This window comes from Panthera pardus, unplaced genomic scaffold, assembly GCF_024362965.1.
Source record: "Panthera pardus isolate Hobbes unplaced genomic scaffold, ASM2436296v1 HiC_scaffold_6, whole genome shotgun sequence".
NCBI lineage: Eukaryota > Metazoa > Chordata > Mammalia > Carnivora > Felidae > Panthera > Panthera pardus.
In genome coordinates, this window is record NW_026526991.1 from 119,616,203 (window position 1) to 119,635,913 (window position 19,711).

Sequence of the window (19,711 nt, forward strand, 5' to 3'; positions counted from 1 at the left end):
AGAAATATTATAAACAGAAACTTTTGCTGATTTCTGTCCCATGATTGATTACCTGAAAGTTATGACATTTAAATACTTAACACGCAGATTGGGGTATGCTTTGCGGAGACACAGAGTTAGCCCTTTCGGAAAAAATATGCTACTACTTACTATGGAATTATCTGCAATTTTGGATACAGATTTAAAGCACAAATTTCCCTGTGTATGCTTTATACACCCCCCCTTTTTTTTCTCCAAACCATAAACGTTGGCAAAAGTTGCATTTAAATCACCAAAGTTGAAGTGTTTTGAAGTATTTTGTCACTTACTGTTATCTTCGTATTTATGTTAATTGTATAGTGTTCCCCTAACCTGCAGTTATGAAAAGCAACGAATAAGCAATAAAAAAAAACCTTACAGCAAAACGTTGATAAAACCAGAGATACTACGATATCCCTTGAATATAAATTATGCCTTGCCAGTGCAGTTTCATTTTCCTTCTAATGTGGTGTAATAATGCTTTTTCAGGTTCTGGTGGTTCTTACTGTGTCCCAAAGTACCACCTGCTAAAGCACTTTGTATTGGCTGTGACTAACAGCAAAAACGTCCCTTGCTAGTATTGATGAAAAGCTTTCAGCCCTCGGCCACACTTGGATCTTGAACTTAGTTCTTAATCCCTATCTGACCAGCCGTCTGAACAGCAGGAAGAAGGCTGTGAATGTCAAGGGCAGTTGTGAAGGTCACAGTCCTGCTAGGACTCGAGTCCACCACGCCTGCCAGCCGCGTACAGCCTGTCCCGGAGCAGGGAGTTTGAATACAGGGCCATAAGTTTGTAATTTCATGCTTGGCCTCTCTCTCCTTTTGTTTACAGAAGATGAAATTATAACTCTGAAAGAGATGGCAGCAAAGGATCATAGAACTATTCAAAAGGTACTGTAACTTTTTATATCGACGAACGACTCCTTTATGCTGAAATATCAACACTATTGGTGGCTTAACACTGCATCCCGCTTGTCCCGAGGTACAGAGAAAAATCGATTTCTGTGTTTCATCTCTCCCGTTATTTAGGGAGGGTCTCTGGTAATCAATAAGGATTCCATCTTGAAAATGAATTAATGTGCAGAGGCTTTTTTCTTTGGGATAGCTGAGGGTTTACCTCGTTGACTGTAAGGAAAGAAAAGTTACAGGACAAGGAGATCCCAAGATGCGCCTGGGGAAAACTTGTCGTTATTATTAACAACGAACAATCTTATTTGCAGCCCAGATGTGGCCGCGTGTTCATTTTGCGGTGTGGATGTACTGGGCTTATGTTGTGCAGGAAATCTGTATTTAGAACAGGGAATTCTTTTGGTATCGCCAAGGTCAAGATCTCCTAGAGCATCCAATGCAGCAGGACCTCAGCGGTTCTGCGCCCTCGCACAGGTCAGGCGCCCCTGCTTTGGGGTTTCTTCACTCTCTGTACCATAGCCATCGACACATTTTCAGTGATGGTGAGTCCTCCCTGCCATGCTGTAAGCCCCACGAGGGCAGAAGCAGTATTTTTTCCGTCTCTGGTACATTGCCAATGCTGAGCACAGAGCCCGGCAGCCTTACAGATGCTCTTTCAGTGATCCGTAGGATGAGAATGTGTTTAGAGGTGAAATTCACAGGCGAAAATGTGTATTTACGTCCCTGAATTGTTCCGAATAAACACAAATGCTTCCTGCTAGCTGAATCGAGGGTCAGTTAAAAATGAAAATTAATTTAAAAAATGAAAATTAATTAAAACTGGATAACATTAAACATTCAGTTCCTCAGTTGCACTACCTTTATTTCTAGAGCCCAGGAAACGGCCACCTGTGCTTAAGTTTAGGTCCAAATTTCAACTTGATTTTACAGTTCAGGGTATTCTTGGGTTTTAGGTAAACGACTTTCAAGAATTATTTTTTTATCTTAATTTTTTTAAGTTTATCTATTAAACTTGAGAATGAGAAAGCATGAGTGGGGGAGGGGCGGAGAGAGAGAGAGAGAGAGCGCGAGAGAGAGAGAGAGAGAGAGAGGAGAGAGTCCCAAGCAGGTTCCACACAGTCAGCACAGAGCCCGATGCAGGGCTCGAACTCACAAACTGTGAGATCATGGCCTGAGCTGAAGTTAGGCACTCAATGGACTGAACTACCCAGGAGCCCCTAAGAACTACTTTTGATTTGATTTGATTTGATTTGATTTGATTTGATTTAAGTGTTTATTTTTGAGAGAGAGAGAGAGAGAGGCAGAGAGAGAGAGGGAGACAGAGGATCCGAAGCAGGCTCCGTGCCAACAGCAGACAGCCCTATGAGGGGCTCAAACTCACAAACCGTGAGATCATGACCTGAGCTGAAGTTGCACACTTAATCAGCAGAGCCAACCAGGCGCCCCCTGAGCACCATGTTTTAAAGAATTGGTTAACCTGAAGGCTCAGAGTCGGGAGATGTTTTCTCTGATAACTGAACCCATCACGAGTTTTCAGGGCGAATTCTTTTTCTGGCACTGCAGCTTACTTGCAGTGGTGACCGTTCAAGTCCCATCCACACAGAGAAAACAACAGAGTTTGCGGACAGACAAGTTTCACCTTCTTGGCATCAATGTCTATGGTTGAAAATGAAGCCCCAGCCTTCTCGTGTCACGTCACCTACAAGGAACCGTCACAGTTTATTTAAATGTTTCTGAAACTGCTCAATCCGTACGGCCACCGGGAGAAATGAATTGTGTAGGCTTACTATCCTCTGGGAGGAGCACGAGAAATTAAGGCCAGAAAAATCTGAGTGTCAGGCCACTGATTAGAAAAAACATGCCCTTCAAATGACAGGTTATACCCTCTGTGAGCTTAAATATTCCCCTTAAATCCTTCCTCAGCTTCCTTAAATCTTCACTGTCCCAAGGTAGCCCTCTGTGGCTATTTGAACACATGAGTCACGTCTAGTGCAACTGAGGGACTCAATTCTTACTTGTATCTCATTTTAATTTAAAAAATTTTAAAACCGATACTTGCTTCGGTATATTGGAAAACCTTTATGTATATTTTAAGTAACTTGGTATGTGAATGTACTTTTTCTTCTGTGGATTTTATGCAGTCTAAATACAGATCAGACATTCCCAATGAGATTTTAGCCCCCAAAAGGACACACAGGATTTCAAAGACTTCGTGTAAGTGAAATATCTCAGCACTGATTTTTAATATTAATTATTACACATTGAGATGATAATTTTTCAGACAGATATTTGGATAAATAAAATTTATTATTAAAAGTAATTTCACCTGTTTCTCTCACCTTTTCTCACAAGGCTACCATAAAATTTAAAATTATATATGTATTTACACCGTATTTTAATTCACAGCTCTCTTCTACACAAATATAGCAGATCCCTAGTCTGTTTGATTTTTTTTTTAACTTTTTAAAACAGTTTTATTTATTTATTTTTGAGAGAGAGCAGAAGCAGGGGAGAGCCAGAGAGAGAGAATCCCAAGTAGGCTCTGCATTGTCAGCACAGAGCTTGAGGTGAGGCTCGATCCCACGAACTGTGAGATCACGACCTGAGCCAACATCAAGAGTGGGATGCTTAACCGACTGAGCCACCCAGGCACCCCTGTTTGATCATTTTTTAAATCCTGTATCTTTCTTTGACATGTACTCGATCGCCACGAAAACATTGAATATAGGCACAATGTGGTATCGAGCAGAAAGAATCTCGAACCGTAGGTTCCTTTTCATTTCTGCCACTATGGTCCCTTGGGCCAGTGGCTTATCTTTGCTCCTGTCTCTCATAGCTGACTGTGTGGATAGAATGAGAGAGTGTACATCAACGTGCTTTGTCAACTGGAAAGCGTACCAGGAGTTGTTGAACAAGTGAGAACTGATATTTACTGGTTTGGTTTCCAATATCCTCCATGTAATCAATTAATGTAGTAATGTTTATTAGATGCCTTTTAGTGCCAGGCACTGTGCTACTGCTGAGATACAAAAATCACACACACACACACACACACACACACACACCTCCCTGCTGTGGAGCAGATTAAGTCTAGAGCAGGAGACAAAAACCCCTGGGCTGTGTGATAATGTAATGTAATGTAATGTAATGTAATATAATATAATATAATATAATATAATATATAATATAAACAATGAAATAATGAGATAATTAAATAATTAATATAATATAATATAATATAATATAATATAATATAATATAAATAATGAAATAATGAAATAATGAATATAACATAACATAACATAACATAACATAACATAAGTATGTACACAGAGAAGAGATGTCTAGCTTTACCCAGAAGGGTCTAGAAAGGCTTCTCAAAGAGTTCCACACCTGTCTCACACTCTTTCACTCGAGCTGATCTTTCCAGGTAGGTAGGAGGGTGTGGGAGCTGGTACAGAGCGTGAATGCATAAAGTGTGAGATATCCCTGTGGACTTGTTTGTGATTTGGTATGGCTAACGAACGAGGTAGGAATCTGGTGAGCCATGTGGTGAGAATTTGTGTTGGGGCAGGAAGAGGGGGAAATCTGGGGAATGACAGGCAGAAGGAGAAGCAGTTCAGAAGCCTCTGGATAAGACACGTTTTCTTTTGTAGCCCTGGATGCAATTAGAAACAAGTTGAAAAAGGCCTGTCTTCGGGGAGGCTGACCTCTTGCCATCTCTCAGGGCTTAAAGCACTGTCTGTGATGGCATTCAGTAACTTTTATGTTTCAATTCCAATAATCTAATAACAGCTGCATCAAATCTATCCTCCAGCTGTGGCCATAACATGAATGTCCTTCTGGGAAGGAGTCGGACCAGAAGTCAGACATCACAGCCCAGGGTGTGATCAGCCTCGGGACGCGGGGCAGCACAGACGGCCGTGGGGCACGTGGGGGAGCCCAGCATGGATTGTAAGGGATCCGCGAAGGTTGGAGGAAGGACACTGAGTCGACTCCCCGAAGAGAGGCTCTAGTAAGCGAGGAAAGGGATATGGGAAGTGGGAAGGGTGAAAAACATGCAGAAGGGGAGTAAATTCAGGCGATCTGCGATAGCGGGAAGGGTACGTGAGAGCAAGCGGCAGCAAGGAGCAGGGCACGTGGCAGGGGATTATCATTCACGCCAAGGGGTTTGAATTCCCTTCTGAGTGCACTGGGGAGCCTTGGACATTGGGGAAGGATTGGATTCATTGGATTTCTTTGTTTCAGAAAGGAAATGGGTGGGAAGGGGGAAAATAGAGAGCTAGAGAGACCAGTTAAGAGGTTCCTTGGATAAACCAGGGAAACTACGATCTGAAACAGGAAGAGGACAGTGACCCTGGTAATATTAATGAGAGTCATTTGGCGCAACTGGAGGAGTTGAGAAGCCGGGTGAATGCCGAAATGGCGACAGTGGGCAAGGGGAACTCTCTAGAAGTTCGGCTGTGGGTGGCCAAGAAGCGATAGGGGAGTAGTTGGACGGGGACATGGGCTGAGGAAGGAATTTTTTTTTAAAGAAGAAACTAGAGTATTTTTGAATGATGTCAATGGAAAGAAGAAGGAGAGAGTGGACAAATGGCAGAAGTCCTCACTGATAAAGAGTGCTCTCAAGAGGACAGGAAGGGTTGGGGTTAACGGTCTTGACGTTTGTGGTAATTGGCCCCCGTTGGAAACTTGGCGACCCTCCTTTTCAGGCCGAGGTATGGTGATTTAATACAACATCTTTTCCTTTCCTTCCACCTCATTCCTTTACTTGCCCTAAAACCTGCCGTCCAGCCCTCCACCTCATCAACTACACCGCTGAGTCACCTCTGGAGCCTCCTGTCTAGCCAGTCCCCATGTTCTCCAGCCCTGCTCCGGTGGCAGTGGGCCAATCCTTGCCTGTGGTGGCATTGCTAGACTCTGGGGTTTTAACCCAGGATAGCCACGCCCTCCATCTGCCTATCATTTCACTTGAATCTAATTAGCACCCTTTCTTACTACCCCCCTACAGGTCTTCCAATCTCCACTACTTTTCTCAATTCCCTTATTCCATCCCCCCATGCTACCTCCTAATTCACAGACAACATGACAGGCTCTTGGATTTTTTTCCCTTCTGCACTCTCTTACTCTGTCACCTTTACTCTTTTTCAACAGAAGAAGGACATTCTTTGCCCTGATTCATCCTTCCATCTATTCCCCGACTCATCTCTACGTCCCTCCTCTTCTGGAACTTCCTGCATCAGCCCCTTTCTCTCTAATGCCTTTAAAACTTTCCCTCTAGCCTACCGAGCGAAACCATCATCTTGGTGGTATCTATTGACCCTAATCGTCTCAAGTCATTGCCATTTACTGTACTTCAAATATTATTTCAAAGAAATCTGTATTTACCACCCCTTTCTCATTACCCCAATGCTACTTTTTCCTGTGGGTAAGGTCACAGTGAGATGCACATTGCTTTCAGTCCTTTTGAGGTGTTCTCCTTCCTGAATTTTCTTCTGTATATGACAGGATTGCCACCCCCCCCACCCCCCCCCATGTCATAGATGCGTTCTGTAGCAATACTTGCTTCTAATTCTTCACACACTTCTTCACTCCTTCCTAAGCAAGATCTGTCAGTGGCTTCTCCTCCTCATTTTCCACTTGAACGCTATTCTTGGGATTTGTATTTATCCTTGGTCTTCTTCGTTTTCTCTCTAGCTGACCTCAGACTTTCCCATAACTGTTTACCAGTGACTCTCAAACTGCCTTTCCTACTTCATGATTTCCCTGAATAGCACGTCCATAGTTTTCACTCTATTCTCATCCTTAATTTCAACATTACATGCATTTTGATAGTTTCTGTCCACTCCCTAGGGTAATTAGAAGCTCCCTCTGGGGCCCCAAATACCTGGGACTATTTGCCCCCTTAAGGTCAGGAAGCATCTCGTTTATCTTTATATTCTTAGTCACCAGCACTAAAAATTATTGGCTGAAAAAAATGCTCTACACATTTGTCAAACCCAGTGTCAGAACTTGAACTCATTACCCCTTGAGTCTAGACTCTCTGTGTTCCCCAGTTTAAATGAATGACACTGCCATGGATCCAAAAGAACAGATGACAAATCTAGGGCCATTCTCTACGCTCTCCTTTATACTTTATATCCAATTCGTGGCTCAATCTGTACATCTTTCTTCCAAAATTTATCTCAAGTCCCCTTTCTCTGTCACAACATTGCTCCAGACGTGGTTGAGTCTCTCATCATTCCCATAGATTCGAACTTCACTTTCCTGTCTCCACCCTCACTCATCCCTTTTCAAATCCAGCGTTCGCACTCCTCCATAGTTTTCTCATACTCTAGTTGTATATGCTAAAACCTTCAATGGCTTCCCATTGCCTACGGTATAAAATCAGGCCACGCAAAAATACACTGAGGGATTTTTATATGCCGGGAACAGCCTAAAACACCTTCGCATTTGCTGTCTCAAATTCTCTCTGGAAGAACTCTTTGAGGTGGGGTTTATTCTCTTAATTTCCAGACAAGAAAACTAAGACTCGAAGCGTAGATTTAGTTTACCCGTACAGCTTGTAAGGAGAGAGCTTAGATTTGAGCAGTCTCCTGTTCGTCTCACTGCACCACCCTGCCTTCCACCCCTAATGATGGCATCAAGTGCCTCTCATGCCGTCACCTGACTCTCCTCCTTTCTTTTCCTGCCACTTCTTTCTCTCTGCACCCTGGGCCCCACGACGTTAAGCTTTTCCCAACTCCTCCGTGACTCCACGCTCCTCTCCAGTTGCTGTCTCGTCTGCCTTTTTCTCTGCCTTTTTCCTTCTCCAGCTTGTTGCGCTTTTTCGTATCCTTCGCAACTGTTGCCAAATGGTGCTTCTCCTGTTATATCTTATTATAATTATGGTTGCTGGGATGTGTGGATTTTTATGCTTTTTGACCATCTGAAATTTTGATTTGTTAACATATTTTCTTATGTATTCTAGTCAATTTTTTCCACATTGCTCTCCTGCCATAGTGTAGATGCTCCAGAGGAAGGGATCTGTTCTACTTCCTCTCTGTACCTCTATAGATGAACAAAATGCCTGGCAGCTAAAAGGTGTTCCTTTTAGATAATATATACATATACATATACATATACATATACATGTATATATATGTATTAGATACAATAATACATGTGTATTAAATTAATGAACATATGAATTGATTGAATTGAATGGATGTCAAAACCAAGGTTTGAATTTTATCAGCGTATCTAACACACACAAATGCAAACAATCATTTAAGATACCGAAGCAAGTCATAGGAGTACAGTGGCCCTGCATTGTGTACTTTTTGATGGCTATTTTCTTTTTTTTTTTTAAGTGTTTATTTATTTTAAGAGAGAGACAGTGAGCAAGCGGGAGCAGGGGAGGGGCAGAGAGAGAGGGAGAGAGAGAATCCCAAGCAGGTCCAGGCTCTGAGCTGTCAGCACGGAGCCCGACGCGGGGCTCGAACCCACAGACTGTGAGATCATGATGTGAACCAGCATCAAGAGTCTGACACCTGCCCGACTGAGCGCCCCTTGATGGCTGTTTTCATTAGGCATGAATGTACTTTGATGTGCATATAAATATAACACAAAAATCTATAAAGAGAAAAGCAACATTGCTCTTTTTGAGAGACTATACTTGCTTTATTATATATTGATGTCACATTTAAAAACATTTTTTTTGATGTTTGTTTATTTTTTGAGAGAGAGAGTGAGACAGAGTGTGAGTGGGGGAGGGCCAGAGAGAGGGAGACACAGAATCAGAAGCAGGCTCCAGGCTCCGAGCTGTCAGCACAGAGCCCGACGTGGGGCTCGAACTCATGGACCGCGAGATCATGACCTGAGCTAAAGTCGGATGCCCAACCGACTGAGCCACCCAGGCACCCCATATTGATGTCATATTTTGTCAGGATAAGGTAAGGAAGATTGTAAATAAATTGGCATTTTCTGTGCATATTTTGCTTGCTTTTATAGTCAAAATATAGTAATTACATAATAATATATTATTATTACAGGTAATCTACAGACATTTAAATTTTCAAAATCCTATTAGGATCCCCTTTTCTCATATTTAAAAGCAAAATACATTTTGCTCAGTTCTACTGAGGAGGAATTTTAGGTGTTCTGTTCTTCTCTTTAATGACAATGTAATATTCTTTTTCAGCTAATTGATGGTAGAGACAGATTGCTATGTGAGCTTGATTATGAAAAATCAGTAGTTCAAGAAATGGTAAGGTGATTTACATTATTTCCTAATAAATTTGAAATCAGGAATTTCGTTTAATCATGAAAGTTTCCTTTGTAACCATTTACTGTAAACGATTATTTCACCTTCGTGCATAATCTGAATGCACGCATAAGTATAAACTTTTTTACTGAAGTTTTATAGTAGTGTTTTTTATAAAACTGAAGTTTTATAGTAGTGAAGTTTTTACACAGTGTTATAGTGTATCAGCTATCGTGACCTGACAAATCTATACATTAAGCTACGCACACTACAATAAATGGACTCACCACACAACGTCATTACGATATTATTGACTATATTCCCCACGCTGTATTTTTCAACCCCGTGACTTCTTTATTTTATAACGGGAAGTTTGTACCTCTTAATCCCCTTCCCCCGTCTCTAGCAACATTTTCGAATGATCGTCTTAAGAAAACAGTTTGATTCGTACGCGAATAAATGCGATACGCTGTCATGTTGAAATAGCGTCACCGTTTAAAGCACTGCACAAAATTTTTGAGGATTTTTTATGGAGATTTGAAAAAAAAAACGCAAATGTGAGAGCCCAATATTTTGAAGGATTTGCTACTTTTCGTTACAAATTGCCATAACTGACCACAATAAAGAGCCCAGCTAGATATTTTGGCATTCTGTGTTAGTCTCGTAAGAAAACACTGCCTTTTTATGTTCTTTTAAGAGAACTTTCCAGACGGCTGCTCTTTTATTTTATCTGTTGACTACCCACCCCCTAGGCCCCCGCCACCTCACCCCTCCCCACCCCCGCCAGCTTATGGTGTTGTAATTCGGCTTTCAACTGGTCACCACTGGTATGTCTTTGTTACAGTAAACTGACTGTGTTTATTATAATCAAAAATAAAACACAGCTTGACTTGCGTTCTAAATGTGCTTGAAAAGAATATGATACTGTTTAGAGGAGAAAAGGTTGTTCATAGGAAGTCAACACCACTTCAGATATTGAAACATTCCCCTTTTTACAGCTCGTCACACTTAGTGCCAAGTCATGACTGTTTCCCTAACTCTGTTTTGTTGCTCTCAGCACCATGTGTTTTGGGTTCCTTGTCATAGAAATTAATGCCAAACAATGCTCCGGGGCTACAATAAAGCCTTCTATGAAACCAACTTGGGAATGCAGGCGAGGACAAAATGATGGTTAGCTCTTCACAGAAACCGTGGGCTAACAAATACGTTTTGAACCCTCTGCTTTTCGATACCTGGCCTATAAAAATCGTCTCCGTTATTTGAGGTTACTTGGTTGATTCCCTCTCTCCCCTCCCCCTCTCCTGTCATTCCTCCAAAAGTCTAGGAGTTGCTTCTGAAAACAAACTAAATGTGCACATTGTCACGAAAAGCGACAGTGTTTCTATAGAATGGGGGCCAAATGTTACATCGTCAGTCTGTTTGTGGCGTCAGAAATCAGACTTGATCGTAAAAAAGTGAGTTTGGGCCAATACTATGAACAGAACCCATAGGTTTCCTTTGTCTCTTTATTTAAGGCTTAAGCAGTTAACTGGTGCTCTTACGGTGCCCGCAGAGGAGCCAATCACGTCTTATTTTGTTGTTGAGAAGTTTTTTGAGCACCGGGCTTCTTGCCAAGCAGCAAGATCTTGCATCACAAACCCGGCCGGGCACAAGAGCCTCCGGAAGGCTCAGAACTAGCTTGGGGGTTCGTGTTTTCAGTAGAGGGAGTCTGCTCAAGGTTCTTCTGATGTCCAAGGTTTCCATGGTGTACTGTTGGGCCCAGCAAGGTCACTGGCGCCCCCTCCCTCCCACCAGAGCATTCCGTTACTAACTCCGAGGGAGGTTGGCTTTGTGGCTAGTGGGCTTCCTTTGTTCCTTGCCACGGGACTTTTTTCCAGAAATGAAGATTTCTGGATTGATGATCGCACCTAGATGGGGAAGTGGGAGAAGGTGGAGTTGATGCTGAGTTGTTTTGTAGAAATTAAAAAACTTTCTCACTGAAGGGTTTTTGTTCCATGCTTGTCTATTACTGTCCTCCAACGCAGTTTATTTTCTGGCCTCTTAAGAGACTAGTTTAAAAAGTCAAAGAGTTGGGGCGCCTGGGTGGCTCAGTCGGTTGAGCCTCTGACTTCGGCTCAGGTCATGATCTCGCGGTCCGTGAGTTCGAGCCCCGCGTTGGGCTCTGTGCCGACAGCTCAGAGCCTGGAGCCTGCTTCGGATTCTGTATCTCCCTCTCTCTGACCCTCCCCCGTTCATGCTCTGTCTCTCTCTGTCTCAAAAATAAATAAACGTTAAAAAAAAAAGTCAAAGAGCTACAAGTAAAAAGGCACCTTCAGTAAGGGTATGTAAGCAATGAGATATGGGGCAATGGTGTCCTTAGATTGGCTTGAGGGGAAGCATATGAAATAATTTGGTATCTTCCTGTGATTCCTACACTTAGTGGCTTTCACTTATCTTTTTTTTTTAATTGAGCTATAACTGCCACCTAACATTGTATTCATTTTTCGTGTACAACAAAATGATTTGATATATATGTGTATATTGTAAAATGATCACCACTGTAAGTCTAGTGAATACCCATCACCAAACCTAATTACAAAACTTTTTGCTTGTGATAAAAACTTTTAAGATCGGCTCTCTTAGCAGTTTCCGGATATACAATACAGTATTGCTAAGTATAGTCACCATGTTGTATATTATATTCCCAGGACATTTGTTAAAACTAGGAGTTTGTATATTTTGATCACCTTCACCCATTTCGCCCACCGCCCTTCACCCCCCCACCCCCACCTCTGGCAACCACCAATCTGTTTCTCTAAGTTCAGTTTTTAGACTCCACCTATAAGGTGTTTCTCTTCCTGTGACTTATTTCACGTGCTGTAATGCCCTCAAGGTCCATCCATGATGTTGCAAATGCAGGATCTCCTTTTTTATGGCTGAATAGTATTCCGTTATATATATATGCCACGTTCTCTTTACCCATTCATCTGTAATGGACTCTTAGGTTGTTTCCACTTGTTGGCTATTGTGAATATGAACGTGGGTTGCAGATAGCTTTTTGAGATAAGTGATGTTGCTTCCTTCAGATAAATACTCAGAAGTAGATTTGCTGGGTCACATGGTAATTCTATTTTTAATTTTTTTGAGGACACTCCATAGTGTTTTCCAGAGCGACTGCACCAATATACATCCCCACCCGCAGGGCACACGTGTTCCCTTTTCCCCACTTTTTTGCCAACACTTGCTATCTCTAGTGATAGCCATTCTATCAGGTATGAGGTGATATCTCATTGTGTTTTGATATGCATTTTCCTGATGATTGAGGATGTTGACCACCTTTAGAGGTACCTCTTGGCTATTTGAATATCTTCTTTGGAAAATGTATACTTAGATCGTCTGCCCATTTTCAATTGGGTTATTTAGGTTTATTGGGTTCTTTGTTTTGTTGCTATGGAGTTGTATGAGATCTTTAAATATTTTGAATATTAATTCCTTATCAGATATATGATCTCCAAATATTTTCTACCATTCCATAAGTTGCCTTTTTATTTTGTTGATTGTTTTGCTGTGCTGAAGTTTTTAATGTGGTGTAATCTCACTTGTTTGTTTTTTATTCTGATATTTGTGCGTTAAGAATCATATCCAAAAAAAATCATTGCCAAGACCTATGTCAAGAAGCTTTTCCCTTGTGTTTTCTTTGAGGAGTGTTATGGCTTCAGGCCTTACATTTAAGTCTATAATTTGTTTTGAGTTAATTTTTGTGAGTAGTGTAAGATAGGGGTCTAGTTTCATTCTTTGACATGTGAATGTCTGATTTTCCCAGAACCATTTATTGAAAAGACTGTCTTTTCTTTTTCTCTTTTCTTTTCTTTTTTCTTCTCTCTTTAGAGACAGAGAGCGAGCGAGAGAGAGAGAGCATGTGCAAATAGGGGAGAGGGGCAGAGGGCTGGGGTGGGGGGAAGAATCTTAAGCAGACTCCACCCTCAGCCCAGAATCTGATGTGGGGCTCAATCTCAGGAAATTGGGACCATTACCTGAGCCAAAATCAAGAGTTGGATGCTCAACTGACTGAGCCACCCAGGCACCCCTATATTTTCTTTATTGAGCACTCTTGGCTCCTTTGTCAAATATTAGTTGATTATTTATTCGTGGGTTTGTTTTGGACTCTCGATTCCATTTCATTTGGTCTGTCTGTTTGTATGCTGGTACCATACTGTTTTGATTACTATAGCTTTGTGATATAGTTTGAAATCACCAAGTGTGATGCCTCCAGATTTATTTTTCTTTCTCAGGATTGCTTTGGCTTTGGGGGGTCTTTTGTGGTTCCATATAAGTTTTAGGATGATTTTTTTCTACCTCTGGAAAAAGCACAGTCTGTGAAAAGTGGAATCTTAATAGGGGATTGCATTGGCTTTGAGTAGCATAGACCTTTTAGCAATATTAATTCTTCCAGTCCATGAACATGAGATATCTTTTCATTTACTTGTATCTTCTTCAATTTCTTTCATCAGTGTCTTTAGTCTTCAGTGTACAGATCTTTCACCTCCTTGGTTTAATTTATTCTTAAATGTTTTCATTCTTTTAATTCTATAGTAAATGGGATCATTTTCTTCAAGATAATTTGCTGTTCGCGTATAGAAAACGCTACTGATTTTTGTATGTAGGTTTTGTATCCTGCACTTTCATATATCTTGAAGCTAACAACAACAAAAAAGGAGAGTTCTCATCAGGAAAGTACTAGAACTGAACTCTTAATTTCAGTTAATTTTCCATCGGCTTCATCCAGTGTACCTGGCTCCTAGGGACAATCCAGACTTAAGATGGAAAGGAGTTATAAAGGTTGCTCTGGCTCCTCATTCTGGGGGCACAGCCCTGAGTTATTGCTGCAGTTGGACTTGATCCTGTGACTGGGTTCCCTGTTGTCTGAGTTCCCTCTGAGTCATGCCTTGGGTGCGTCTGGTCCTATTCCAGGGAATGTGGCAGTGTTTGGCCATTCAATGAGGAAACCAGTATTTTGGTGACTCAGACATTTACTGTAATGAAACATAGGATTGAATTTCTGTGCCTCGGCCTGTATATTTGATAAAGTTTAGGACTTCTCATTGGTACCATCGCTGTTCTGAAGCTGGTGTCCCACAGGTAGAATCCACGGTTTGCCAACAATTGCTGCCCTAGGGCTGAGCACCATTCTGGAATCTGGGCCATGCTTTCAGTGATCTGTGCGAAACTGTATTTACATTGTAGCTCTGGAGAATAGTGGCTCTTCTAACAATTTTTTTTAAAGTTTATTTATTTCTGAGAGAGAAAAAAGCATGAGCTGGGGAGGGGCAGAGAGAGAGGGAGAGAATCTGAGGCGGGCTCCAGGCTCCAGGCTCCAAGCTGTCAGCACACAGCTCTTAGCACAGAGCCCCATGCGAGGCTTGAACTCAAGGAACTGTAAGATCAAGACCTGAACCGAAGTCGGACACTTGACCGACTGAGCCACCCAGGTGCCCCAAGAATAGTGGCTCTTAATGCAGATAAGCATGACAGATTAGTGGCTCAGGGTGACTGCCTCCCTCTATACGTGGCAGGGAGAGGAACAAGTTCCCCGATCCTGCCTACCATTAAGAAAATGTGTTCCATACAGTCCCGGACATCTGGTGGCCCTTTATAATCTCCTTATAAGTCACAGAGGCGGAGGGCGGACCTTGTGGAAGGAATGTTCCTTTGAGCAGGTGTTGTTCACAGTCCATTACCACGAAGGCCACACGCCCTGGCAGTAATTCACCCCCTCTGAAATGAGCAGACACATTTGTCTGCCTATGGTCGGGAGGTGTATTGCAATCTATCTCAGAGGGCTGTTTCTTCTCCCTGGTTTCCTCTTCCCGAAGCGCCCTCTCTGGGTTAACTCCTAGTCATGCCTCAGGTCAGAGGTCAGATAACATCTCTGGGAACCCTGCCCCATTACTGCCCCAGACTGGATGAGGTGTTTATGGAGGTTTTTCTAGCACACGGCCCCCCTCTCGTGGCTCCCCTCGCACTGTGTACAGATGGCCCGTTGACTTCTCTGCTGTCTCCATCCGGTGAGCTACTGGAAAGCAGGAGCTGCGTCTTGTCCGAAGCCTACCATGGCGGCTGCCACAGAATAGACTCAAACGTTTGTTATGAGTACGTGAAGGAATGAATTTCAAAAATGGCTAGGTGTGGGGCACCTGGGTGGCTCAGTCAGTTGAGCGTCCAACTCTTGATGTCGGCTTACGTCGTGATTTCTCAGTCCGTGAGTTGGAGCCCCGTATCAGGCCTTGTGTTGGCAGCGTGGAGCGTGCTTGGGATTCCCTCTCTCCCTCTCTCTCTCTCTGCCCCTCCCCCGCCCTCTCTCTCTCTCCCAAATAAACTTAAAAAAACGATTAGTTGAAAACGACTTAACCCATACTATGACCTGAACTGCACAGAGTTTAATAAGCAGGTAGTACTGGGGCACCTGGGTGGCTCAGTTCTTTGAGCATCAGACTTCAGCTCGGGTCCTGATCTCATGGGTTCGGTTCATGCGTTCGAGCCCCGCATTGCGCTTTGTGCCGTCAGTGCAGAGCCTCCTTCGGATCCTCTGTCTCTCCGTCTCTGTCTCTGTCTCTCTCTCTCTGCATCTCCGCCACTCAAGCTCTCGCTCTCAAAAATAAACATTTAAAAAAGTTTTTTAAAAAACAGGTAATACTGTTAATACATGTATGTGACATAGCTGCACAATATATCAACTAACTACAGTGTACTTTCCAGTATTACTTTATAGGTTTTGTTCCAATGTTTCTCAAACTTTTTGGTCTCAAGATCCCTTTTGCTCTGAAAAATTATTGAGTCCCCTAAGGAGATTTGGTTTAAATTGGTTCTATCGGCTAATATTTGCTGCCTGTGAAGTGAAAACAGAGTCAAATTATTTCTTGATCCATTTAAAAATAACAATAATAGCCTCTTACATGCTGACCTAAGTAGCATTATTTATGAAAATATTTTCCGAAACGAAAAAGGTTGCTAAGGGTGGCGTTGCCTTACATGTTTGCAAATTTCTTTAATGTCTGGCTTACCGGAAGACAGCTGGATCCTTATATCTGGCTCTGCATTCATTCTGTCATGATAAACATCACAGAGCCTCTGGAAAACTCCACCCTACACCGGCGAGACCATGAGAGTGAAAAACAAGGTGACCATTGTCTTAGTATTATTATGAAAATAAGAATGACGTTGCAAAAGCCCTAGAGATCTTGGGAACCCCATGGATTCTTGGACCGTGCATTGAGAATTGCGGCCTTAGTTACTAAGGGAAAACTCGTAGCCAGGTGTGATTAAGGGAAGTGTCTTTGTTCTGATCTAGTCCTGAGCCTCTCTCCTTTGTTTTTATTGAATTCATTTATTTCCTGACTCTCTCCCTTGACACCTCCCTGTCAGGACGTCAGGCTGATACATTTCAATGAACAGAAGCCATTCATGCTGAAGTCAGGCAGAAAGCTCCAGACTTCCATTTGAGGAAATTGTCATGTATCTCTCATATGGTCGTAGCTGCAGTAAGCGTTCACTGTGGGTAACACCCACTGCTGGGTTGTGCTGTTGTAATCCTAGGTGTTGGGCGAGGGGCAGAGCCATAAGTACCGCTGGTTTGTGTGGTATAAGTATATAACGTTTATTAATAACAATTTACAAGAGTAAAATGAGCAGAGAGGACACTCTCCCTTGAGCTTGTATTATTCCACCACAAGGTGGTCTTGGGCTAGGTCGGCAGGATGAATCATGGAAAGTGCTGCAGGAGAGGAATCCCAGCTCCGTAGCACTTTGTACGTTTATTGGGGAAGTCGGAAAGGGCACTGGGACCATCCAGGCACTTTGTTGTAGCGGGAGCTTCCGGCCAGGGAAATGCCCCGTTACGATCACCGAGACGTGAGCTCAGGGAAGTGGCACCAATGCCATCAGTGTCACCCAGAGAACTCACTTGGGTCCAGTTGAGCCATCTACTGGTCAGGTGGAGGACAGATAAGTAGCTGCTGGGCTGCGGGTTTCATTTTTCCCACTGGAAAGTGTGGTGGTTCCTTTCCTCCTCCGAGAAAAGAGAGGTGGATTATTCACACCTACACTTACTGAAGAAGGGGTCATCGTTGAGAGGGTGACCCACTTATCCTGCTTTGACCAGAGTTTCCCCAGGCTTAGCGCAGAGAGTCCTATATCCAGAAACCCCTCAGCCTTAGGCAAACCAGGATTGTGGCTTCCCCTGATGGATAAAGACCTGAGAGCTCCTCCTGAGAACAGACGTGATTCTGCGTATCAACTCCAACATATTAAGAGTATTTGGAAGGAAAATTCAAACTCGTTGGGAAACAGAGCCCAAACTTACACACACTATGTTGATCGGTGGGGGAAACTATCAAATAAGCTAGGCATTCACACCAACTCCCAGAGAAAAGAAAACAAAAAATTTTAGGTAAAGCATTATAAACATCTTTATAAATAAAGCACCAAAGGATTGACAAGAGAGGGAATACCAGGTCAAATCAAATGTCAAGGGAGAACTTAGCACTCCAGACTAAGTGTTCCTTTAGAGCACTCACCAGCCTGTACAAACCTGAAACAGAAGCCACAGATGGGCGTGCTAGTGTGTGTGTGTGTGTGTGTGTGTGTGTGTGTGTGTGTGTGTGTGTGAAGAGGTGGTAGTAATCTCCCACGTGAGGCTAAGAACCAATGACCTTTTCTGCAGGGCAAATGTGAACCAAAACTAAGTCGGCAGGAAATAAGGAACGTGTGTCAGAAACAAAAGTGCTATATCAGTCATTGTTATATGCCTTCCATTCTTTCCTTTTTGGGTAGGAGAGGGTCTCTCGTGGTTAGCCTGTCTCCCACTGTGGTAGGTTGGCTATGGGGACTGGATAACTTGTCTTTTTGGTTCCTGGATCTTTGGATCAAGATAGACTATCTGCACCTGGACCAGATTTAGACAATGACATCTGGGCTTCCAGCTGACACAATTACAAGATGGGATTTGGGGAAGGCCTTGGGTGGGGATGAATGTGTTTTGCATATGGGAAACAATGTAAAATGTGGGAGCCAGAGGACAGATAAAGGTAGAAAACGAATTTGAGAAAGTCCAATGTACATCTGTGATAGAAACTCTCAACAAAATGGGAATAGAGCTGCTGATGGGTATCTACAAAACACTTAGACAACTGTTGTTATGTTTCATGGGAAAAGACTGAAACTGAGATCAGAAATGAGACAAGAGGGGCCCCTGGGTGGCTCAGTCGGTTGGGGGTCCGACTTCAGCTCAGGTCGTGATCTCACAGTTCATGAGCTCGAGTCCCGCATCGGGCTCCGTGCCGACGGCTCAGAGCCTGGAGCCTGCTTTGGATTCTGGGTCTCCTTCTCTCTCTGCCCCTTCCCCACTCACACTCTGTCTCTCTCTGTCTCAAAAATAAACAAACATTAAAAAAAAATTTTTAAAAATGAGATAAGAATGTCTGCTCTTATCACTTCTATTCAACATCGTATTTTAGGATTTAACCAGTATAATAATGTAAGAAAAAGAAATAAACAGTATCCAGATTGGAAAGGAAGAAGTTTTATTCCTAGATGGCATGATCATCTATATAAGAAATCCTAAAGAATTTACCAAAAAGCTACTAGAATTAATAAGTGAATTTAGCAAGGTTACGAAGATCAAGATATAAAAATAGTGTAGTGCTGTCTACAAGCAATAAATAATCAAAAATTGAAATGAAAACAACCCACCAACTTATAATAGCATACAAATGGGAAATGCTTATGGATAAATTTGACAAAACACGTACAAAACCATACAAAGCACTACGGAGAGAAATTAAGACTTAAACAGATGGAAAAACATACAATATTCATGATGGGCACAATGCATGTTGTAAGCTTTCAGTTATCGCCGGATTGTTTTATAGATTCGACACAATCCCAGTCAAAATGCCAGCAGGCTTTTTTAAAATTATTATTAATCAACCGTCTCCTCTAAAATGTATGTGGAAATGCATGGACACTGAATAGCTGAAACGATTTTGGGAAAGAACAAAGCTAAAGGACTCATACAACCTGCTTTCAAGAGTTACTCTAAAGACACGGTAGTCAAGGTACAATGATATTGGCATAAGGATAAGCATATAGGTGGATGGAATAGAATGAAGAGCCCAGAAATAGAGCCAGCGGGTCGTGTGTGGTGAATCGATTTCTGACATCTGTGCCCAGACAATCCTAGTGGGAAAGGATATTTCTTTCAACAAAGGGTATTGGAACACCTGGATAGCTATAAGCAAAAAATGAACCTCAACTCTTACCTCACACCTCACATAAAAATTAACTCAAATCTATCATAAACCTAAATGTAATAGCTAAAACCACAGAATTTCTAGAATAAGGTATAGGAGAGGATTTTGTATATAGGAAAAATATAAAATATTGGAGCCAAAGGGCAGAGAGATGTAGGAAAAAACGTGTGAGAAAGTCCAATATACACTATGATGAAAACTTTCAGCCAACTGGGAATAGAAAGGGTTAAGAGGAAGACCACAATTAAAAAAC

At 42.4% G+C, this 19,711-nt stretch overlaps 1 protein-coding gene across 2 annotated transcripts in view; it reads left to right on the forward strand.

Annotated features, from left to right (window-relative positions):
• Window positions 1–19,711, forward strand: part of CUNH10orf67 (chromosome unknown C10orf67 homolog) — a 165,367-nt gene that overhangs the window by 62,478 nt on the left and 83,178 nt on the right. For both annotated transcript variants that reach the window (XM_053895154.1, XM_053895153.1), the window contains exons 7-8: window positions 851–909; window positions 9,110–9,175. In XM_053895154.1, coding sequence (XP_053751129.1) covers window positions 851–909; window positions 9,110–9,175 — 125 coding nt within the window. The remainder of the gene's footprint in view (window positions 1–850; window positions 910–9,109; window positions 9,176–19,711) is intronic.